The sequence below is a fragment of the Oryctolagus cuniculus genome, chromosome 13 (genome assembly GCF_051225735.1).
Source record: "Oryctolagus cuniculus isolate XC-2025 breed Fujian yellow rabbit chromosome 13, ASM5122573v1, whole genome shotgun sequence".
NCBI classification, from domain to species: domain Eukaryota; kingdom Metazoa; phylum Chordata; class Mammalia; order Lagomorpha; family Leporidae; genus Oryctolagus; species Oryctolagus cuniculus.
The window spans coordinates 2,267,403-2,291,384 of NC_142879.1; the positions used below are offsets into that span (position 1 = coordinate 2,267,403).

General features: G+C 56.6%; 1 protein-coding gene across 1 annotated transcript in view; it reads right to left on the reverse strand.

The window, feature by feature from the left end:
• Window positions 1-23,769, reverse strand: part of NIBAN1 (niban apoptosis regulator 1) — a 111,630-nt gene extending 87,861 nt beyond the window's left edge. Inside the window, exon 1 of the mRNA XM_008249920.5 lies at window positions 23,611-23,769. Coding sequence (XP_008248142.3) covers window positions 23,611-23,665 — 55 coding nt within the window. The 5' untranslated portion in view covers window positions 23,666-23,769. The remainder of the gene's footprint in view (window positions 1-23,610) is intronic.
• Between the last annotated feature and the right edge of the window lie 213 nt (window positions 23,770-23,982).

Sequence of the window (23,982 nt, forward strand, 5' to 3'; positions counted from 1 at the left end):
GCGATGCCCTCACAGCACATGGCCGAGCCTGGGTGCCCACTCCCCAAGCTCAGGGCTTCCTACGCTCTGTCCAACACGCCTGCTGGTGCCCAGGGACCTGGGCTCAGCCCGGGAGCTCTCGGCCAACCTCCCTCTGACCTGCGCTCACTCACCAAGCGGCAGCCTGGTCGGACGTCCGGGGACTTTCCTTCCAAATCTCCTCGTGCCACCTGTCCTCAGTTAACTCGTTTAAATGAGAGAGCGTACAAATTGAAGAAATCTTCACGCACACAGAAGAGAGTTCCTAAGTTGAATTTTTTTTTATTTTTATTTTTATTTTTTGACAGGCAGAGTGGACAGTGAGAGAGAGAGACAGAGAGAAAGGTCTTCCTTTTGCCATTGGTTCACCCTCCAATGGCCGCCGTGGCCAGCGCGCTGTGGCCGGCGCACCGGGCTGATCCAAAGCCAGGAGCCAGGTGCTTCTCCTGGTCTCCCATGGGGTGCAGGGCCCAAGCACCTGGGCCATCCTCCACTGCACTCCCTGGCCATAGCAGAGAGCTGGCCTGGAAGAGGGGCAACCAGGACAGAATCTGGCACCCCGACTAGGACTAGAACCCAGTGTGCCGGCGCCGCAAGGCAGAGGATTAGCCTAGTGAGCCGCGGCGCCAGCTCCCTAAGTTGAAATTTTTAAAAGTTTCGATAGGCACCAAAAAGAATTGCTGCTAAATTAGGTCTCACCTGACAGCGGGAGATGCGGTTTGAAAACTTAAACACTGCGCAAACTACAGCTTTAGATGGCTTCTGTGGCCAGATCTCCTTATGAGGTCCTTGTTCAACTTGAGAAAGGAAAACTGAAAAGTAGGATGATACAAAAGGGACAACGCGGATTTCAGTCAATGTCTGATTAGCTGACTAATCAACCGGAAAGACAGACACAGCTCTCATCTCGGCTTCGTACCCCAGTGTCCACAACGGCAGGGACTGGGCCAGGGCTGGGTAGCAGGGACCCAGCTATGTGAATCATCAGGGCTGCCCACAGGAGTCCACACCGGCAGAAAGCTGGAGTCAGGAGCCAGAGTCAGTGTGGACTGTGGTACTCCTAACTGGTGTTGTAACCACCAGGCCAAATGCCCGCCCCATCCAAACAATCTTCTAAAAGATTTATTTATGTGTTTGAAAGGCAGAATGACAGAGAGGACGAGAGAGAGATCGTCCATCTGCTATTTCACTCACCAGATGACTGCAACAGCCGGGACCGGGCCAGGCTGAAGCCAAGACTCAGGAATCCATCTGGGTCTCCCATGTGGGGCCGGGGCCCAAGTACCTGAGCCATTACTGCTGTTCTCAGGGAGCCGCACTGGAAGCAGAGAGCTGGGCTCACTCAGATCAGCACTGACACGGACGCAGGCGTGGCAAGCAGTGGCTTAACCACTGAGCCAGTGCCACCCCCGTACACAAACCCCACCCCACCCAGCCAGCCGATGTTTTTAAAAGATCTTCGCCCTGTGTCAAAAGACTGGTGATATATTTTAAGTTAAAAGTAAATATTGAAGGTACCTGGATCTTTTGTGATTTGCTACTCTGTCTTTGTTGATAATTATCCAACTCCACTCCAACAGCAGCAGGATAAAGGCTTCTCTCCAAGGTTTCTGAGAGCCAGGCAGGCAGTGGTTGGAAACTGGGCGTGAGAGCAGATCCAGAGGCTCTGCAGACAGAACCCCGGCTGTGGGCAGGGGCTCCGAGAAGGAGCCGCAAGCGCCTGTCAGTCCACACAGCGTGCCACGGCGTGGCGCCCACCGCGGGAGAAGTGGCAGGGGCTCCTGCACAGTTCCCTCAGGGCCTCTGACTTCCAAAGGGCCAGCACAGACAAGAGAAAGAACGGATCCTTGTGAGCAAGTGGACGAGAACCAGGGCTCCCCCGAACAGTGACAGATGGACGGAGAGCCCTGCTTTATAAGAACAACAAGGACTGCTGTCAGTGACCTTAGGGACAGAAGGCATCCCGGGAAGAGGTGAGACTGTCGCTGCCCCCAGTATGGCACTGCTGGGATCAGAACCAGAAAGGAGAACTGCTTCGTTGTGGCCTTTGTTCTTGTCTTCCAAGAATAGCACCTGTCAGATGGAAATAGTGGACTAAAGATGGGTGCTGAAAAAGCAAGGGTAACACTGGGACAGAGAGCTCAAGTGAGCAAGGGATGCGACAGAACCGCCATGACCCAGCGCTGGAGAGACTGCTGACTGCTCAGCCCTTGACGGCCGGGGGTGTCAGGCATAGGCAGGCCCGACCCGCAGGAAGAAGAGGGGCAAATCAGGGCTCAGCGAGTTAAAGCCCCAGCCTGCAGCACCGGCAACCTATATGGGTGCTGGTTCGAGTCCTGGATGCTCCACTTCCCATCCAGCTCCCTGCTAATGCGCCTGGGAAAGCAGCAGAAGCTGGCCCAAGTGCTTGGCTCCCTGCACCCATGCGGGAGACCTGGCTTCGGCCTGGCTCAGTCTTGGCTGTTGTGGCCATTTGGGGAGTGAACCAGCAGATGGAAGACATCTTTCTCTCCTTCTCTATCTCTGCTTTTCAAATAAAAAATAAATCCTTAAAAAAAAAGAAAAAAAAAAGAGGAGAATGATTGGAGAATAATGTAGAGGTGTTTAAGTCCAGGAGCTGAATTTTCACACCAGGCAAGATTATGTAGTTGATACTCGTGGGATAGTCTGGAATTTCATGATAAAAATGGAACATAAATAGTATCTATTTCTAAGTTAAAAGCTGCTATCAAACTTATCAGAGAAATAATAGAGACTTTGCTTTTACAAAACCGGATCAGAACCAGAATGACTGCCGTGGGGGTGGAGGAACACTCGCTCTCACTCCGCATATTTTCATTAAAGGGATTGGAATCCTGCGGAACAGGAAGGAGACACCGCCTAAAAAGCAGTAGAGAGTCCACAGCAAAGACAGCTGTTTCTCCCACTGTGCTCTCGTGCAATCAAAGGCTGTGGTCACAGCCCTGAGACTGTGGCGGGGCAGCGCCTGGACCTGCAGGAGCCCCAGGCATCCTGACAAGGAGCGATGCCGTGTAGGACAAGGCTGGCTTCAGACACGGCGGATACTGCTTCACCCCACCGCCCCAGGCGCCTGGGCCAGGCGAACTCGTGGAGTCCAGCAGAGGTTGCTGGGGTTGGCTGGGGAGGGGGGCACCGGGAGCTCCTGGAGGCCAGGCGTGTTTTGGGCCCAGCTGATGACAGTCCTGCACACAGAATGCATTTCACACGGCTGCACTGCGCACAGACAGACGGTGAAAGTGACAAACACCATGTCACACGTGTTTCACAACCACAATAGAAACGAAGTCTGGCTCTGAGCAGACCACCCCAGGCTGAGCTCCAGACCTCCCAGGCCAAGCTCCCCACCCCCAGCCCTCTGAGCTGGTGCTGGGGGGAGGCGGCTGGGCCTGGGCAAGGCGGCTGAGGCCCTGGCACAGGCGGACACCAGGAGGAACTCACCTGGCACAGCTCACTACCAAAACAACCACCCAAACTCGCAGCGGCGGGCCGGAGGAGGCTGCACGTTTCCCGTCCCGGAGGTGCCGGGAGCTGCCCACCACCTGGAGGGCACTGGAACATGAGACGCCCCCCGTGCCTGCGTCTCCTCCCCAAGGGCAAGCGGGGGACGCCCCTCCTCCACATGATCGCCTTAAACTGTGACACAGGAACACAAGGGAGAGGTGGAAAACCCACAGGCGGAGAGCGAGCTTGGAGATTATTTGGTTATCCAGCCTGCTCCCAGGCAAGCACAGGGGGAAACTCGTGGGTGTGTCACGAAAAGGAAAAGAAATAAGACTGTGGGGGCCAGCGCGGTGGCGTAGCAGGTAAAGCTGCTGCCTGCAGTGCCAGCATCCCATATGGGCACCAGTTCAAGTCCCGGATGCTCCAATTCTGATCCAGCTCTCCGCTATGACCTGGGAAAGCAGTGGAAGATGGTCCAAGTCCTTGGGCCCCTGCACCCGCGTGGGAGACCCAAAGGAAGTTTCTTGCTCCTGGCTTCAATTCGGCGCCACTCCAGTCATTGTGGCCATCTGGGGAGTGAACCAGCAGATGGAAGACCTCTCTGTGTCTCCCTCTGCCTCTGCTTCTCTGTAACTCAGCCTTTCAAATAAATAAATAAATCTTTTTTAAAAAATACTTGTGAAAGACAATAGTCACTACTATATAAACATGGGAATAGTTTTTTCAATAGTTTCTTAGGGGTGCCAGCTTTGTGGCATAGTGGGTGAGGCCACTGCCTGTGACACTGGCATTCCCTATGGGCTCTGGTTCAAGTCCCAGCTGCTCCACTTCCAATTCAGCTCCCTGCTAATGTGCCTGGAAAAGCAGAAGGAGATGGCCCAAGTCCTTGGGCCCCTGCACACACGTGGGAGACCTGGAAGAAGCTCCTGGCTTCGGATTAGCTCAGCTTTGGTCATTGTGGCCATCTGGGGGGTGAACCAGCGGATGGAAGATTTCTCTGTCTTTCCCTCTCTATATATAACTCCGCCTTCAAATAAATCAATAAATCTTAAAAAAGAAAAAAGTTCCTTAGGTACATATGCTACTTCGGGCTCATTCAGGTACATTTCTGTCTGAAGAGGTGTAGATGCCACGAACTCCTGCTCAGTACAGCATTCATTCACTCAACAAGCAACAGGGAACACGAAGGGGTGGGGGTGAGCAGCAGCAGATTTCCACCACCGACAGCTCAGACGGTGACCGCCGCCCAGGAGGCTGTGGCCGCGCCTCGCCCGGCCGCGGAGCCGTCCTCTTACAACGGGAGGTTCAAGACTCGTCCACGCTCTCTGACACCTGCAGTGTGATTCTGAGAAAATAACCAGAGGCACACACACCTGTACGTGTGGGATGCTCACCGAAATCTTATTTATAATGGAAGTGGGAAAGCCGCGACGAGAGAACCGGGAATGACAGGGTGCACAGCCAGCGTCCTCCACAGCCAGCCACAGTGAGCCCCCGGGGGACGCTGCGACACGGCAACGCTTGTGACGCGTGCCGCCACGGCAGCACAGATTCATATACAGAATGCGGCAAAACCTCTTTTTATCCGTGTGAGTATATTTGCATGGAATACTGAGGGAGAAAGGAATTAGACAAATTGCATTATTTACCGGTGGGCTGAGGTCACGCATGGTTACCGTCCCCCTGCGTTCCCCCCCCACGTTTCACGTGGGATTTATCTTTGGGATTGTTGCCTAGGGTACTTAAATAACAGTGCTGGCTTTTCATGTTCCCCCAGTCATTGTTCTAAAACCTTCCAGATTCAGTCGTGTTGAGTGACACCTTCTCAGGGACTCGCCCCGGCTCTGTTCTTTGAGACTGGATGGCTGTTCAGAGAAACTGGCCGACGATAGCAACGGATGCTCATTCACAGAGTCTTCATGCACAGAACACAGCGTACGTGTGCCCTGACCCTTACGACAGCACTTAGTGAGCTGTTGTCCACTCCACAGGTCACAGCACTGGGCTCCACCGAGTTCCCCAGGACCCCCTCTGCTTGTCTGGCCGCCCGAGAGTGCACATGGGACAGGACACGCTGCGCATGTCTCGGGCGACAGCCGGGGCCTCACCTCGTGGAGACAATGATCTCGTGCATCTCCGCAGTGACTGCAGACCGGACAGGCACGAGGCAGGGGGCAAGGATTCACATCCTCACGTGGAAACCCGCAGCCTTCTTGCAGCTGGGCGCGACAGCGGCTACAGAAATCCTGCAGAACTGGGTGGGTCCCCACAGTGCCCCAGGCCAGCCTTGGGGGGAGACCAGCATCACTAGGGAGCCCGCAGCCGTCGACGCCTGCAGCAGCCTCCTCCCCACTGAGTGGAGGCCAAGGAAGAAGGAGCCGAGAGAGCATTGAGATCATTTTCATCTGCTTTTATCGGCAACATAGTAAATGTTTACAAACAAAGGGTTCTAACAGTGAACAGCTCACCCAGTCCCAGCCCCTGTGGGTCAGCTCCGCACAGGTGCCTCTGCCCCCAGCCAGGCAGACGCTCCGGGAGGGCACACCCCTGGTCTCCAGCACCCCGACACCAGCAGTCTGAGCCTGCTGGGCGGAAGCTGCCCACCAGTGCTCCTCGCCGTCCAGCACCGCTGGGCTCTGAGATGAGATCTGCAAAGGAAACTAACCGGTGATAAGCAAGGCTTCCTGTGACTTTCTCCCCAGCGGAACACACTCCACACCCAGCCAGGCGGCCCCAGACCTGTCATCCTCCCGATTCCAGCAGGACCCTAAGCTAAGGAAGACGACGAATTGCTCCAGCCGATGACAAGCTCACCCCAGAACAGTAAAGACACCTGGCGACCTTACGCAAACGAGGACCCCAGGATTCTGCTTCCGCTCTGCGGAGAAACCTCCCGTGCTCGGCAGCTCATTTTCCACGAGGATGTGCTGCAGACGAGCACTCACGGCCAACAGCCTGATGCGGCAATGAACGCGGACAGTGGTGAACACAGGGAGCGGTCATCCCCGCCCACAGCAGCCCTGCGGCCCCCGGGAACTCCAGTCTTGGGCACTGAAACGCAGGCCTGACCTTCAGAAGCGAAATAGATCACTAGTATATTTCATTAGCGTCCTCGTGCTGTTAAAGCACAAACGACATTTCCGCCCGGGTCTCTGTGACCTTCGTGGTGACCGTGACAAAACCAGAAGACACAGAACTGACAGAAAGCCCCGTGCAGAACACGGCTCCGCAGTGCGGGGGACGACGCGGCATGGAGGCAGGGCTGGGCACCACGGCGACCTGGGCCCGAGCCTCCCTGAGCCACAGGCGGTCACTGGCAGGGGGAGGAGAACTGAGCGGCAGCGCCTTGCGAGAGGCGCCCATCTCGTGTTCCTTCACAGAAACCGCGGGCTGGACGGGGCCAAGGCAAGGGGCCAGAGCTGGGCGCAACCATGGCGACAGAAAATCCTGCAGAACCGGGCTGGGTCCCTGCCATGCCCCAGGCCAGCCCGGTGGGACTCCAGCGTCGCCAGGCAGCCCGCAGCCGTCTGCACCTGCGGCAGCCTCCTCTCCAGAGTGGAGGACGGCCGGGTCCTGTGGGGGCTGAAGTCGGGTGCTGTGCAGGCAGTTAACACGGGGCTTCCCTTAACAAATGACCGTCACTCTTCTGCAGATGCCCACCTGCCCACCGACAGCACCCTTGGATCTCCAGGTCAGCGTGCCCACCGGCCGGCGCTTCACATCCATCCCACGTGTGCTCCCCAGCTCTTGCCTGGTTCAAAAGCAAGCGGGAGGGGCCGGCGCTGTGGCATAGCGGATAAAGCCACCGCCCGCAGTGCCAGTATCCCATTTGGGTGCCGGTTCGAGTCCCGCCTGCTCCACTTCCAAACCAGCTCTCTGCTATGGCCTGGGAAAGCAGTGGAGGATGACCCAAGTCCTTGGGCCCCTGCACCCACATGGGAAGACCCAGAGGAAGCTCCTGGCTCCTGGCTTTGGACCGGTGCAGCTCCGGCAGCTGTGGCCAATTGGGGAGTGAACCAGCAGATGGAAGACCTCTCTCTCTCTCTCTGCCTCTCTTTCTCTCTGTGTGTAACTCTGACTTGCAAACAAATAAATAAATCTTAAAAAAAAAAAAAAAAAAAGCAAGCGGCGACGCCCTTCTCTCTCTGGGTTTCCTCCCTCCTGGCTGCCCCTGCAGCAGACGCTGCTGGCTGCACCTCCAGAACGCGTTCGTTTCAATCCCACCGCTGCGAGGGGCGGTCTTTGAAGTAGGTTCTGCAAGTTAACAGTTTACACATTAATCCTAAGTAAACCCCCTTGGAAAGACTTAATCCATGGAACAACTTGTTTCACCAATGAGAAAACTGGGGCCTAAAGACAAGTGCAAAGACAGCTGTGTGTGAGGACCGGGACGCAAACAAGGCCTGGTGCCCCACGATGCACCGCCCTGCCCCGAAGGTCACGGCATCCCCTGAGCTTGAAGCACACTGCAGCCTCGGCCCCACCACTCACAGAAAATGTGCGTCCATCAGCGCGGGTCGGCCGAGGACTTTGAAGGAAACGGCTGTGTTTGATGCACAGTTGATCTGAACTCCTGGACTCTGGTCTCAGGCCGCAAACGGCGCACTATTATAAGTGATCAAACAGCCTCCAGCTGTTGAGTGTTCGGGTGCCTGTCACAGCGCTAGCTTTACAAGGATTTACACGAGGAATCTGTACAACCCTGTGAGGTCTTAGTGTCTGCATTGTGCGGGGGAGGTCAGACAACCTGCAGCAGGTGGTCCTGCTGGCAGCTGCTGAGCCGGTGCACGGGCAGTCCACATGCAGGCTGGGAGCTGCACCGGATGACAAGTGCTTCCTGCAGATTTATCTGCTCTGTAAGCTCGTTTTACACTCTCGTCCACCCTGCTGAAAATGAGAGACGCCGATCATAAATATTATTTTAAAAGTTTTGGTACAATTCTTAGTAAGGCTCATATACATTTGTAAAAGATGTCATATATATTAACAATGCAAAAATGTGGTGGCTGGCACTGTGGTGTAGCGGGTTAAAATGCTGCCTGCAATGCTGGCATCTCTTATGGGCGCCAGTTCGATTCCCAGGTGTTCCTCAATTCTAGCTTCCTGCTAACAAGCCTGGGAGAGCAGTGGAAGATGACCCAAGCGCTTGGGCCCAGCACCCACGTGGGAGACACGGAAGAAGCTCCTGCTCCTGGCTTCAACGTGGCCCAGCCCTGGCTGTTGCAGCCATCTGGGGAGTGAACCAGCAGTGGAAGATCTCTCTCTCTGTCCTTCCCTCTTCTCTCTAACTTCACCTTTCATATAAAACAAAAATAAAACTTTAAAAAACACAAAAATTTTAAAACATCCCTGGAGATGTGAGTTTGGTTATTGACACTTTCAAGGCACAATGTACGTCCATAAAAAATTACAGATGAGGCCGGTGCTGTGGTCGAGTGGGCTAAGCCTCTGCCTGTGGTGCCAGCATCCCATGTGGGCACAGGTTCGAGTCCTGGCTGCTCCACTTCCGATCCAGCTCTCTGCTGTGGCCTGGAAAAGCAGTAGAAGATGGCCCAAGTCCTTGGGCCCCTGCACCCACATGGGAGACCTAGAAGAAGCTCCCAGCTTCTGACGTCGGATCAGCCCAGCTCTGGCCATTGCAGTCATTTGGGGAGTGAGCCAGCAATGGAAGACCTCCTCTCTCTCTGCCTCTGCCTCTCTTTCAAATAAATAAATAAATCTGAAAGAAAGAAAGAAAGAAAGAAAGAAAGAAAGAAAGAAAGAAAGAAAGAAAGAAAGAAAGAAAGAAAGAAAGAAAGAAAGAAATGGAGCCACATCCCTTTCACAGACGTCCACGGATGTCCACAGCTGTGACGACGAGAGACTGGCAATGCAGCGAGTTGCGGGATCCTCAGAAAAGCTTCTCATGGAAGTGGAAAGAACAATATCAAAGAGAGGAAGGAGGTGCCCAACATGAGAGCGTGCACAGTGGTCAGTGCATCGGTCACACGTCGGGAAGCACCCCTCGTGGCTCTTCTCAGAACTTAAGGGACCCCCGGAAATGCAGAGAGCTCAGAGAAAACAGGACAAGTAACTTAGTGACCCCAACAGCAACGTGTGCGACTCAGGAACATTTACAGTGTTTGCAATATTTAAAATTCCCATCGGGGAAAAAACAATGGCAATGCAGTACGAGAGAAGACCTCATCACCGGAGCCCTTGTCTGGAGTATTATCCAAACACACACGACGCAAATGCGACCCTGCGGAAAGGGGAGTTGCGGGGGTGGGGGGCCGTGGGAAGGCTACTCTGGAACAGAAGGGGCAGTGGATTCTGGGCGTTTTCTTAAATGTGGCTGCAGGATCCAGAGCGGGGCCACGGACAACAGAATTTGAAGCCCCCTGCTCTGTTCTCGCGGTTGTCAGTCACTCTGTCACTGCCTGGCGGGGGAGGGAGGTGCCCTGTGGCACACGAGGGCTCTCCGTGCTTCTGTCTCTTTCAGACGAAATCCAGAAGCCATGAGGGTCGCCTGGCATTTCTTTATGAGCTTAGCCTCGGAGCAAAGGCAACGCATGAGAGGGGCGCAGCAGAGTGGCCTCGGGCTTCCTTTCCGGGGTTCACAGGGAGTGGAGCCCCAGCCTGCCCGCCTGTGTCTGCAGACCTGCAGATGCCACACATGCAGTTTAAACCTAGGGCTGAATAACGAATCAGACTGGGAACACAAACCCGGACTTGTCGTGTGCAGGGCTCTCCAGTGCTGGTTTGTGCTGCAGGCTTACTTTTTGGAAGTCTTCAATTCAGTTCCTGTGGACGAGGAAAAGTGCTCTGCCCCAGGGTGTGGGGACCTGAACCCCAGCCCCTCCCAAGTCAGTGAAGGGGACAGACAGATGCTCATCTCTGAGATCCCTGCAGCGCCGGCATCCCATAGGGCTCTGGTTCGAGTCCTGGCTGCTCCACTTCCAATCCAGCTCCCTGCTAATACACCTGGGACAGCAGCAAAAGACGGCCCAAGTCCTTGGACCCCTGCAGCCACGTGGGAGACCCAGATGAAGCTCTTGGCTCCTGGCTTCTGCCTGGCCCTGCCCCAGCCACTGTGAGCATTTGGGGAGTGACCCAGTGGATGGAAGATCTCTTCTCCTTATCTCTGCTTTCCAAATAAAAAATAAATCTCTAAAAAAAAAAAGAAAGAAAATAAAAGAAAGAAACAACGTGTGCTACCTGAGGGCCGGGACCACAGAACTCCCTCGTCCCTCCCTCACAGGTGTTTGCCCAGTGTCAGCAATGGAGCCACCAGGGCAGGGGATCAAGTCTGGGGTCTGTGACCCTGATGGGCCCTGTGGGGAGAAGTCAGGGGGTCTTTTCATCGACCTCCAGCTCAGCTCAGCATTTCCTGCCACCATGATGTCAGCAACAAACCGAGGCAGCGACTGTCACCCGCAGGGCTGGCCGAGGTCTCTGCGCACTTCATGCATGGGTCACGACAGCACTTCTTCACAGATTTCAGGAGGGGTCCAGAGGGGCCCACGCCCAACATCTAGACAGACTCTGGTCCCCATGGCCCTTCACTGACCCCCGAGAACTTGCTCCAGATTGTGCAGTCAGTGCCAGCCACTGAGATTCGTGGACGCTTGCTCCAGCAGGTGACCCATTCCAAGAAACGTGCGGTGTGTCATCTGGGCTCAGGCCACGGCCCGTGGCCCCCCCGAGACAGATGTCCATGCTGGGGGTGATGTGCAGGCAAACGGGGGGCTCCCTACGACCCAGCCTGAGTTAACCAGGAGCTCCCAGATCTGCACTTCCGGCAGTGAGTGGAGCTCCTGGCCTGCCCCGTGACAGTCCCGAGGGGGGCGTCTTCATGGGTTGAGGTGAGGGCAGGTGCGGGGCTTGAGAGCGCCTGTCGAAGGATTCCTGTTCCACAGCGAGTAGAGCAGGACGCCTCACGCTCTGTAAGTTGCAAACTCAACACACTGCTGGGAAGAAGCTACCTGGCCCAGTTACAGCACCAGACTGTCCCTGCACATGCTGCCGCTGCTGCCCCTGCGGAGGCCCCGTGTGCAGACGCTCAGAAACCCTCACTGTCCGCAGACCCAGCGCGCTGGAGCCGGCCTCGGACCTGGGAGGCCCCACACCAGCACCGGCTGTAAAACAGAGGGGCGGCCGGCACGGCAGGCCTGGGAGCCTGCAGGCTCCCTTACATTCCTCCCGCTCTAGTCCTCATTTCTTTTTAAGATTGATAGATAGATTTATTAGATTTGAAAGTCAGAGAGAGAGAGAGAGAGATCTTCCATCTGCTGGTTCACTCTCCAAGTGGCCACAATGGCCAGGGCTGGGCCAGGCTGAAGCCAGGAGCCAGGAGCTTCTTCTGGGCCTCCCATGGGTGCCACTTGGGTCACCTTCCGCTGCTTTTCCCAGGCCATTAGCAGGGAGCTGGGTCAGAAGCCGAGCAGCCGGGACCCGAGTGGGATGGGACGCCAGTGCTGCCGGCGGCAGGGAGCCGCCAAGCCCCAACACTGGCCCCCAGTCTCATTTCTGACCTTTGATCTCTCTGAGCTTGACTGCTCTCCCCACGGGACATTAGAGAAACGGAGGCAGCCATCGACACGTTGGAAACAGACGGAGAAACCACTTCAGCGTCAGCAAGTCCTCAGGGGACGGCCGCGCCTGGTTCAGGTTTCTGTGCCTTGCTCCCCGAACGCAAACATTTCCTTGGCCAATGAAGCTGGCTAAAGGCATCGTTTCAGTTAAGGTGACCTGCCAAGCCTGCTTTCGCCTATTTGTAAATTCCACATTATGCCCCTTCGGCATTCATTTTAATTTTTGGACTGGGCTCTTGATAATCTATGATTTCGTCCACCAAAAATATTAACTTCAAAGAATAGCCAAATCATTTGGAGTTAATGCTTCCACTCATACCAAGGAACAAATTGCGGGTTTGGTTCATCTGAAGTGGTTTCAACAGGCTAACACGGCTCCAATCCTATTGAATTGATACTTCTCTCCGTTAAAGGGAAAGCTACGTGGGGAACAGGGCCTGACCTCTGGAAGACAACCACACCCGACGTTGCAGTACCTGGACTCCATTCCTGCCTCTGCCTCTGGCTCGGGCTTCCTGCTGGTGCACACCTTGGGAGAGGCGGCGGCACTGGCCCAGCGATTGGGTTCCTGCCACCCGCACGGGAGACCTGGCTTGCACTCCTTGCCCCCGGCTTTGGGGCAGCCACTGCAGGCATTTGGGGAGTGAAGCAGCAGCTGGGAGTTCTGTCTCTGACTGGCAAATAAATATTTTTTTCAAAAAAAAAAAAAAGAAAGAAAGAAAGAAAGAAAGAGCGAGCTATGTACACCTGGAATTTCTGGAATATCCTAAGATTTTGGATATCCTGTTACCTTTTCCCCGTGACACTTACTTGCCTGGCACACAGCAGGCACTCAATAAATGTTAGCTTTCATTACTGCTATTATTGTCATTCCACACAGCAGGAGGGTTTTGTTTTTTTTTTCACTTTTATTTATCTGAAAGTGGCAGGAGTGGTGGGGGGAATATCTTCTGTGTGTTAGTTCACCCCCCAAAAGCCCACAACAGCCAGGGCTGTACCTAGATTCAGCCAAGAGCCCCAAACTTCATCCAAGTCCCCTACACGTGTGACAGGGGGCCAGGTACTTGAACCACCACTCCACCTTCCCAGGCGCTCATTAGCAGGAAGCTGGAAGCGGAAGCGGAGCCGGGACTCGAGCCCATGACTCCAGCAGGGCTGCAGGTGTCCCACGTGGCCTCTTAACCACTGTGCCAACGCCCGCCCCAGGCGTTATTTTTAATTAAGAACTGACATCTCAGCTGATACGCACAGGACTGAGTCATGCTCTAAAACTCTTATTTACTTTAAGTGGCATGTTAAAATTATTGGCACTCATTTAATCCTTCTCTCCAACAACACCACTTTAAATATTTATATCCCAGATAGTACACATTTGCCGTTGCTGCCAATAGAATTTATCATTATCCTAAGCCTCTGTCTGCTTTGCTTATGCAATAATCAGACATTTCTAGCTCATTCAGCATGACTTACAGTGGAAATAATTCTTTAAACAAACACATTCGATCCAAACTTGGAAAACCTCTGAATTCTTCTGAGCTAATCATAGAAGTTGTCATCTGTCCTGTGTGAGCCCAGGGCTCAGGGCACGTGACCGCCGCCAGCAGGCCTCTTTAACAGGGCATCAGCCCCCTGTGTTTCTGCGCTGGCCTCAGGGCAGTGCCCTGCCCACTTGCGCAGGCCGCTTGTCCCTCCCCCGGCCTCCCGAGCACGTGAGCAGCGGCGGGACCCCTGCATTCTGCCGACAAGTCCTGATGCCAGCATCGCACACCACAGCGCTGTGCTGCTGCTGACCAGCCTTCCTGCCAAGGCGCCCGCCCGGCAGGCAACAAACCACGGCCCCAGCCTCCCACACGGGAAGCCCGGTGCAGTTCCGGGTTCCTGGCTTTGGCTTGGTCCGGTCCTGGTTGTCGTGGGCACTTGGGGAGTGAACCAGAGGGTGGGAAACTAGAAGTGGATTTTTATGTCTTCAGTTTCTTTGCTCAGCACGGTCATTTTATCCTCGACGTCAGCATATGAAGTGTATCTGTGCTCACAACTGTCAGCTGAAACAGCCTCTTTTTCCTCACACGTAGCCTGCCTCAGTATTTCATCACAGCAGTGAAAAACAGACCAACACGCCAGATAACCCAGTGGTAGGCCAGGCAACTGTCACTCCACAGAACGACTCCGGCTAATAAGTGAAAACAAAAGGACATCCTCTTTCAGTCCCCAGGGTGAATGGGCCCAGTACTGGACAGCAATGGCTGCCAACATCACGAAAGGAGAGACAACCAGAGGTCAAGTGCCTCACCAGAAGGACCCCAGGCTGACCAACTCTCACCAGCCCTTCGTCAGTTCATAGTAAATACAGGAGAAATGTTTGGAACTGCACAGGCGAAACCTTCAGGCTGTGGGGGCCTCCCCCTGTCAACAGCACAGTCCTCCAATGGACAATTTGCAAGTAAAACAGAGAGATGTGGGGAAATGTGTCTATTAGAAGAGACTTTTTAAGTAGGTCAGTCTATAGGGCTTTTTCTTTCAATATTTATTTATTTATTTATTTGAGAGGTAGCGTTGAGAGACAAAGAGAGGGAGAGACAGAGAGAAAAGTCTACCATCCACTGGTTCACTCCCCAGATGGCTGCAACGGCCAGAGCTGGGCCTATCTGAAGCCAGGAGTCAGGAGCTTCTTCTGGGTCTCCCTCGTGAGTGCAGGGGCCCAAGCACTTGGGCCATCTTCCACTGCTTTCCCAGGCCATCAGCAGAGAGCTGGATTGGAAGAGGAGCAGCCAGGACACAAACCAGTGCCCATGTGGGATGCCAATGCCACAAGTGGAGGTTCAGCTCAGTACACCACAGCGCCGGCCCCAGACTACAGGGTTTTAAGCACAACTGGGAGATGAAACCATCAGGACATGTGAGAAAATCATATGTAAAATCTAGGATGGGGGTACAAAGTCAGTCACAGGGCAGCACCTCAATAACCAAGGCTCAGGTTGGCATTGTGGTACAGCAGGTTAAGCCACAGCTTACAATGCCCACATCCCATACCACAGCACCAGTTCCAGTCCTGGCTGCTCCCCTTCCAATCCAGCTCCCTGCTAATGTGCCTGGGAAGCAGCACACGATGGCTTAAGTCCTTGAGTCCCTGCCACCTACTGCGGCGACCTGGATGGAGTTCCCAGATCCTGACCTCAACCTGGCCCAGCCCTGGCTCTTGCAGCCATTTGGGGAATGAACCAGCAGATGGAAGATCTCTCTCTCTCTCTCTCTCTCTCTCTGCTTTTCAAATTAAGAAGTATTAAAAAATAAATAAAAAGGGGCCAGCACCATGGCGCAGTAGGTTAATTCTCCACCTGCAGCACCAGCATCCCATATGGGCGCAGGTTCTAGTCCCAGCTGCTCCACTTCTGATTCTGATCCAGCTCTCTGCTATGGCCTGGGAAAGCAGTAGAAGATGGCCAAGTCCTTGGGCCCCTGCACCCACGTGGGAGACCTGGAAGAAGCGCCTGGCTCCTGGCTTCAGATCGGTGCAGCTCCAGCTGTGGCGGCCATTTGGGGAGTGAACCAATGAAAGGAAGACCTTTCTCTCTGTCTCTCCCTCTCACTGTCTGTAACTCTACTTCTCAAATAAAATAAACAAAATTTAAAATAAAATGAAATAAAAATAAATAAATAACCAGACCTCACGGTCTCTGTGCCTGTATGCAGCCTCTCCTCTGGCATGTGGTTGGCCCCAAAGAACTATGCTTTAACCACACAATGGGGTAGAGCAACACGGAGCCACAGGTCGTCCGAGCAGCTTCTGGAAGCTTCTGCACTCCTGCAAACCCTGACCCACCAAGTAAAAAATCCAGTGCAGCACCAGAGACCCTGCAGAAAGGCCACCTGGGGAAGAGCAGGCCTCCTGGGTTAGGTCTAGGGCAGCTGGGCTGCCCACAGACAGCAGCCACAGGAGTGGCCACAGCAAAGGGGCCTGGAAGGGCGACTGCCTGGCTCAGCGGCGGGACACCCACGTCCCACACGGGAGCACCTGGTCCGAGTCCTGGCTCTAGCCTCCTGCTGCATGCCCTGGAGGCAGTGGGGCAGCTGGAGTGATTGGGCTCCTGCCACCCATGCGGGCTCCCAGCCTGAGTCTCAGCCCAAGACTGGCTGTTGTGGGATTTGGGGAAGAAAGAGCAGATGGGAGCTTGCTCACTCTCTCCCTCTCAAATAAATGAATAAATAAATTCTTTAAGGAGAGGCACAGAACCGCCCAGCTGGATCCATTCCCGGTAGCAGAGCCGGGGGCAAGGGCACGCTTGTTTGAAGGCAGTGTCTCGGCAGCAGTGCGGTTCCCAGCAATCCACACGGAAAGTCGCGGCTGTTCTCGGACAGGCCCAGGGGTCTGGGATCGCGGGACCTTGTGCCGGCTCTGCGGCAGCCAGGAAAGTTCTTTCCGATTCTTGACCCGAGTGACACCTGCATGGCCACTGGCCTGGGAATGACTCACTGAGCCATGTTTTTGCTCTCTAAACCTATGTTTTATTTTAAAATAAAAATACTTTTTAGAAAGGCAAAAGAACAAATCATCCACGTGGTTTGGCACAGACACATTCGCTTGTGTTCCAAAATTCCTTCAGACGATGGACTTTACAAATCACACAGCACACCCAGGGGAGCAGCTCACTTATTCTGACCCTACAGGCTCATCCTGTACAGCCTCGACCCAGGCCCGAGGCCTCGCAGCTTACAGAACAGAACCCGTGGTTCTCACGTCTCTAAATCTGTTCTTCTCTCCTGAGAAAAAGCGTGCGGACCAACAAGGGAGCTTTTAGAAACTGCTCGGTTTCTTACTGGCAGAAATGCGCTGGTCTTTTTAGAAATGAATTTCCCAGTTTCAAAGGAGAAAATCTGTATTGCATTTGTGTGTGTGCACACGTGTGAGTGTGTGCACACGTGCGTGTGTGTGCACACGTGTGCTTCAGTCCGGAACTGATAACGCTTCAGCCCCAGTGTGCTACGTGCCACCTCAGCGCCTTAGTACACTGAAAAGGATGGACCGTGCTTTTATTCTGCTCGTCTTTTCCACTGTACGTTGATCGTCTCCTCTAACTGCATCTCACATTTCACGGTGCAACCTGCTACGTGCGCCGTGTTTCCTAACTACCTTCCCTTCCGGATGCCAAGAATTAAGACTTCCCATCAGGAGGTTAAAATTCGCTGCCATATCTCACACTGCATGTTTTGTAAAACTTACAGGACATTTATTTTCATCAAATTAGAAGCTACTGTTACAAACTGAGCTCCTGCTACTGCGATTTCTACCTGTGACCCCAACTCAAACCTCCCCAAGATGGCAACAGACTAAAACCACAGCGCGCTCAGTGGTAAAACAAAACAGCAGCCGTTACTGTGGGCACCGCGGAGGCAGCTGCCATTTCTAGAACAGCCTCGGCGGTGTGGGCGGTGTCCACAGGAAGCGGCTGTGGTCTGATTCAGCACCTGACTCCAGGGGCTCCCCAAGGCTGGATCTAGAACCCACGAGCGAGCCGGGGTGGCCACGGTCCCAGGGCCTCTCACAGGCACAGGACAGAGGCTCAGCTGTCTCCGGAGACAGTCTTCTTTCCCTTTGATGGCAGCTAAGACACCCTCAACTCACAAGCCCCGTGTGGCTTCTTAAAGAGCTCTCCTGCCCCAAAGTCGTGGCTTCCATTCATGAAGACATAAAGGGAGAATTCATGACCGGCTTGGGACACTGCCTATCCACAGCTCTCTCCTGACTCAATTCCTGCTGTCCTCGTGGGATATCCTTGGAGGCAGCTTGGCACACACAGGATGCCAGAGCCGCTGGTGCATCTGCACTGCGCCCCCTCCCCCCGCTGCCCCCCATCCCTGATGTTCCCATGGGGGAGCTGCAATCCCTCGTTACCTTTTTTTAAAACCATTTATTTATTTATTTGAAAGGCAGAGTTACAGAGAGAGGAGGAGAGACAGAGAGAGATCTTCTATCTCCTGGTTTGCCACAGTGGCTGGGGCTGGGCCAGGCCCAAGCTGGGAGCCAGGAGCCTCCTCTGGGTCTCCCACCTGGGTGGCAGGGACCCTAACAGCGCCACCCTCTGCTGCTCTTCCCAGGCCATTAGCAGGGAGCTGGATCAGAAGTGGAGCAGCTGGGTCTTGAACAAGTGCCCACATTGGATGGAATTCATACAGAGGCTTAACCTGCTGCACCGCCGCGCCAGCCCTGGTAATCCCTCATTTCTTAGACGAGTCCACCTACATCCACAAATCAGGAACGAAGCCAAGCACAAATGGCACAACCTTTAATCACTCTCCACCGCCTTTGGGTTCACTTTCATTAAAAAAAAAATTCATATTATTTATTTGAAAGGTCGAGTTAGAGAAAGAGAGAGAGAGAAGGAGAGACAGAGAGTGCTTCCATCTGCTGGTTCACTCCAAATGCCCACGATGGCCAGAGCTGGACCAGGCCAAAGCCGGGAGCCAGGAACCCAATCCTGGTCTCCCGTGTGGGTGGCAGGGACCCACGTACTCGAGCCATCAGCGCTGCCTCCCAGGGTGTGCGTCAGCAGGAATGCTGGATGGGAGCAGAGCCAGGACTCAAACCAGGCCCTCGGATGCGGAAAGCAGGAGTTCCGAGCAAACGCTCCCTCGGCCTCTTTTCAGAACATCCAGCCTCGGGGATGTTGTTCTCAAACAGGAGGAGCAGCGGGGGCCAGGAAGGCCGCGCTCAGCACACTGGTCGGAGGGCTTCGGCCACAGGTAACAAGCCAAGTGGGCGCGTTTTCGTGAGGCTTGTCTGCAGGTAGCAGCATCAACACTAACAGCAGCGCCGAGGTGAGATCCGAGCTTGTTTCTCTCCTACAAAGGCCCAGACATGAGTGGTCCAGGGCCCAGACATGGGCAGTCCAGGGCCCAGACATGAGTGGTCCAGGGCCCAGACATGAGTGGTTCAGGGCCCAGACATGAGCGGTCCAGGGCCCAGACATGGGCGGTCCAGGGCCCAGACATGAGTGGTTCAGGGCCCAGACATGAGCGGTCCAGGGCCCAGACATGGGCGGTCCAGGGCCCAGACATGTGCGGTCCAGGGCCCAGACATGAGTGGTCCAGGGCCAGACATGAGCGGTCCAGGGCCAGACATGGATGGTCCAGGGCCCAGACATGGACGGTCCAGGGCCCAGACATGAGCGGTCCAGGGCCAGACATGAGTGGTCCAGGGCCAGACATGAGCGGTCCAGGGCCAGACATGGATGGTCCAGGGCCCAGACATGGACGGTCCAGGGCCCAGACATGAGCGGTCCAGGGCCAGACATGAGTGGTCCAGGGCCCAGACATGGGCGGTCCAGGGCCCAGACATGGGCGGTCCAGGGCCCAGACATGTGCGGTCCAGGGCCAGACATGTGCGGTCCAGGGCCCAGACATGTGCGGTCCAGGGCCCAGACATGCGCGGTCCAGGGCCCAGACATGAGCGGTCCAGGGCCAGACATGGGCGGTCCAGGGCCCAGACATGCGCGGTCCAGGGCCCAGACGTGGGCGGTCCAGGGCCCAGACGTGGGCAGTTCAGGACCCAGACATGAGTGGTCCAGGGCCCAGACATGAGTGGTCCAGGGCCAGACATGCATGGTCCAGGACTAGCACAGAGCTCTGCTGCAGGAAATCCACAGGGACCCAGGCTTCTGTGGTCCTGTCACCCTGCTCCTCCTGAGTCCCTCTACAGACACCTCACTAAGACCACAGCTCCAGCCGGGCACACAGTCCAGCCAGCAGGAGCCGGAGGCCACAGCCCTCAACATTGCTGGCACTGTCTGGAGATGGCATAGAACACTTCTAACTACATCCCATCGGCCAAAGCTCAGCCACAGCACCTCATCTAGTTGCAAGGGAGGCTGGGAAATACCTTTATCATGAGAGTCATGTGGATAGCTAAAATTTATTGAGAGACACAGAGAGAGGGACACAGACATACACAGCAAGCTCTACCGGCTAATTCACTCCCCAAATGCCTGCAATGGTCGGCGCCAAGTTGGGACAAGCCAGAATCTGAGAACCCAATCCAGCCCCCCCCCCCCAGGTGGGTGGCAGGGACCCAAGTCCTTGAGCCAATCCCACTGCCTCCCAGGGTCTGCATGAGCGGGAAACTGGAGTTGGGGGCCAGAGCCGGGAATCAGACCCAGGTACTACGAAGTGGGACGCAGGCCTCTTAACTGCTGGATTAAATGCTCGCTCCTGGACAGCTCCAGGTTAGGAAATTCTGTCACTAAGACGAGCAGGGGAGACAGAGCTACAGTGATCCCAACGTCCCACTCAGAGAGTACGCGCGAGCATCCTTAGTCAGGACCACGGTGGCACCAGCAGGGACGTCCCCGCGGTGGCACGGGCAGACTGCACACCACGTGTCAGGCCAGCTCTGAGACTCCACGGCTTCCCACAGCCTGCTCGTCGAGAGGAAAGCTGGTCCCAGGCCTCACGGTCAGGTGCAACGAAGACCAGAGAACAGAGACGGAGCACCCTTCCCTGCCTCCTGCTTACAAGAGAAAGGTCTTTCCTAAAGCAGCCTCCAGTGTCACTGCCAGACCGCACCACCCCCGGGCATGGAGGCCGCAGCACCCACACAGGCTCAGACCAGTCAGCACCAGGCAGCAGGGGCCAGCAGGGGCCAGCAGGGGGCCAGCCTCTGAAGCCAAGGCTGCCTGGGGCACTGCAGCCCCCGACACCCGGGGTGCTGTGGTTGGAGAATGGGGAAGATGCTGGGTGGCCCCCAATAGCATCCAGTGAACTACATGGTCTCCACTTTCTTCCTGGTTCAGTGACCAGCCAGACGGCTCGAACCTGAGACTCCCTGGTCAGACCAGTCTTATGCCAAGGCAGGTGTGGGAGTGTGACCCCCTAGGTGGAGGGGCCGGCACCGGGGCCCAGCTCCCCTGCCCCTACCCTGCCGAGGGGACAGTGGAATCAGGGTGGATTTTACCGGGAGCCATCGCACTTAACCCTTATGGGACAAACAGGAGAGAACTCCCCGGAGAGAAATGCATGCTGGTTTTAAGCTGAATCTCATTTCTTTAGAAACATCGGATCACTGATGAGCATTTCAGAGGAAGCCGCTGGGCCTTCTCGGGGTATGTGTGACTAAGTCCCCCACAGCAGAAGTTGGCACATGCCCATCCCCCACCCCGGGGCCCGGTTACAGCCCCGCCTCCAGCAGGACTCCCCTGTGGGCGAGCTTTCTCTCTCTTTGATTCAAAACCAATTCAATGGGCATTTTTCAAAGGAAGACAATTCTGGTTAAAACAGGGAAGCACATTTTGAAAGTTCTATTCCAGGCAAACCAAGGGTTTTACAAGAAACAGAGAGGGGAGAAGCGTGCCGTACGGCCCGCTGGTGCTGGACCCTGCCAGCGCCCTTCCGTCTGGGCCCGAGCCGGCCGGCAGAGGGCACCGGGCTGTGATCGCCCAGTCTGGGCACAGGAGTGGCTTATCCAGGGAAGTTCCCGGAAGGCCTCTGGAACCCGTTCTAAAAATACACACCGTCGTGAGAGAATCTCAAAGCCAACATCTCAGAAATGAAGCAACTCCTTCCATACCTGTGCCTCTACCTGGAGGTCGGCAGAAGCTTCAGGAAGAAAAATGCAGGTGACGCAGATGACTTTGTCACCGACCAAAGGAGAGCGGTCTAGAAGTACAGCCTGGTCCCACCCCAAGCCACGAGCACACCGGCAGCGCGGCTGCTTCCAGCTCGTGCCCCACAACCCCACCAAACCCACGCCCTGGGCATCCACCGGCTAGTCTCCTGCGCTCAGAGTTAGCAGGCTTGAAAGTTCCTGTCGCACGCCAGTAGCTTGCAAGGCTGCAAAATCGTACAGCGGCCACTTCATGAGAAATCTTACAGTTGTGCCTTAGCTTTGCAGTCACTCTCTCCACTGTCTCACTGTAACTCACACGTAGCTCGGGGAGGGCGCGGGGTGCACACGGGCTCCGGGTCTGCTGGGCAGCACGGGCTTCAGAGCCATCCGAACGGCACAGCCCGGGACTTCCATGGGCTCGGGTGCTTACGATCCACAGCCCCGGGCCTTTCTCCCAGGGTGAAGCAATGCCCTGGCAGCAGTCACTCTTCTCCCCCTCCCACTCCTCGAGAGCGTTCCGGTCCACAGAACCAGAGGCCAGCCCTGAGCGGGGCTCGGTGTCGCCACTCTGCCACCCGGCCGGTTGTGGCCTTACTCATTCACACACGGTTCCCTGCACCCGCCTCACACCTCTGGCCGTGTGATAACACACTTCCCTGCTTGTAAAAAACACCAGGAGCGTCGCTTTGCCAACAACCAGTGCACACCCCTTCTCACCTGCCTCTGGCCCCTACCCTCTGGGGGAAACCAGCAGGTCCCCGAAAGCTTGAGACAGAGCAGCTTGGACCCAGCTTCTTCCACTTCCCCCTCTCAACACCACCGGGGAAGGGACTTGGCGCAGGCTCCGTCCCCTGGCGGCACCGCCAAGCCTGCGGCCCTGCAGGAATCTGGAGATCCAATCCCGGGACTTGGCGAGGCCGGGCCCTGATTTGCGCTCCTTCTAAAGCGCGGTGACTGAAAACAAACACGCACCGAAGACCCCAAACGCACGCTTTCCTCTCAGGAAGCGGCTCAAGGCCAAGAGGAGAGGCCAGGAAGCGCTCAGCCGATTCTGCAAAGAATTAGGGGAAAGCCCAGGGGCTAAAGCCTAGCTTGGGAGGTGTTTCCGCCGCCGGAAGCACACACACAGAATCCAAGGCGACCGAAAGTCAGGTGTGACACGCAAAGGCTTGCGGGCCGGGGTCCCCAAAGCCCGGCAGCCCCGCGGAGAAAGGGTCGGGGGTCCGGGCAGCGCCGGCCGCCCGGTGGGTTTGCGCTCCTCTGGCCTCTGCTCTCTCACTCCACCCCCTCAGCCTCTCTTACAAAACCTGCCGGTTCCTCTTCTTCCCCTTTGCGGGGAGGGAAGGGACCCGCGCAGCCCAGGAAGGCGACGCCGCCGCCCTTTCTGCGCGACCGTCCGGCGGTGCCGCACCCGCTCCGCGGCCGGGAGTCCCCAGGGAAACCTCCAGGCTGGAGCGACGGCCCCGAGCTGACCCGCGCCAGGTGCACAGGGCGTCGCCCGCCGGGCCTGCGCCTGCGCCTGCACCTGCACCTGCCTCCCGCAGCGCCTCTCAAGGCTTTCCCCCCGCAGGCTCGCGGGCCCGCGGCCGAGCTGCCCTCCCGCCGGCTCCAGGACACCCGCCCGGGTCCGGGGACGCCCGCGCCCAGGTGGAGCCCGGGACGGCCCCGCCGGGGTCCGGGGACGCCCGCGCCCAGGTGGAGCCCGGGGCGGCCCCTCCGGGACCCGGGGACGCCCGCGCCCAGGTGGAGCCCGGGGCGGCCCCTCCGGGACCCGGGGACCCCTGCGCCCAGGTGGAGCCCGGGGCGGCCCCTCCGGGGTCCGGGGACGCCTGCGCCCAGGTGGAGCCCGGGGCGGCCCCTCCGGGACCCGGGGACCCCTGCGCCCAGGTGGAGCCCGGGGCGGCCCCGCCGGGACCCGGGGTTCGCCCGGGACGCCGTGCAGCAGGCGGAGACGGGGCGTACCTCGGATGTAGGCGCTCCGGGCCTCGTCCAGCTGGCTGGAGGCGGCGCCGCCCATGGTCGTGGTGCGGCGGGCGCGGTGCCGTGCGGTACCGGGCGTAGCGGGCCAGCTAGCTGGAGAGCGCCGACCGCGGCTCCGGGCTAAGGCGGCCTCTTCAGCGGGCGCCGCCCCCTGGGCGCCTCCCCGGCCGCGCCCCAGCGCCTGTGCGGCCGCCTCCCGCCCCTTCGCGGTCGCTCCGGAGCCGCCTCTGCCGGGACTTCCCGCCGGCTGGTCGCCGACCTGCGGCGGCCCAGAAACGCCGTGGAGGGAAAGGACGGCGTCCCGGCCACTGTAGGCCTCCAGATGTCTGTGAGCCGCTGGGCTAGGGACCCCAT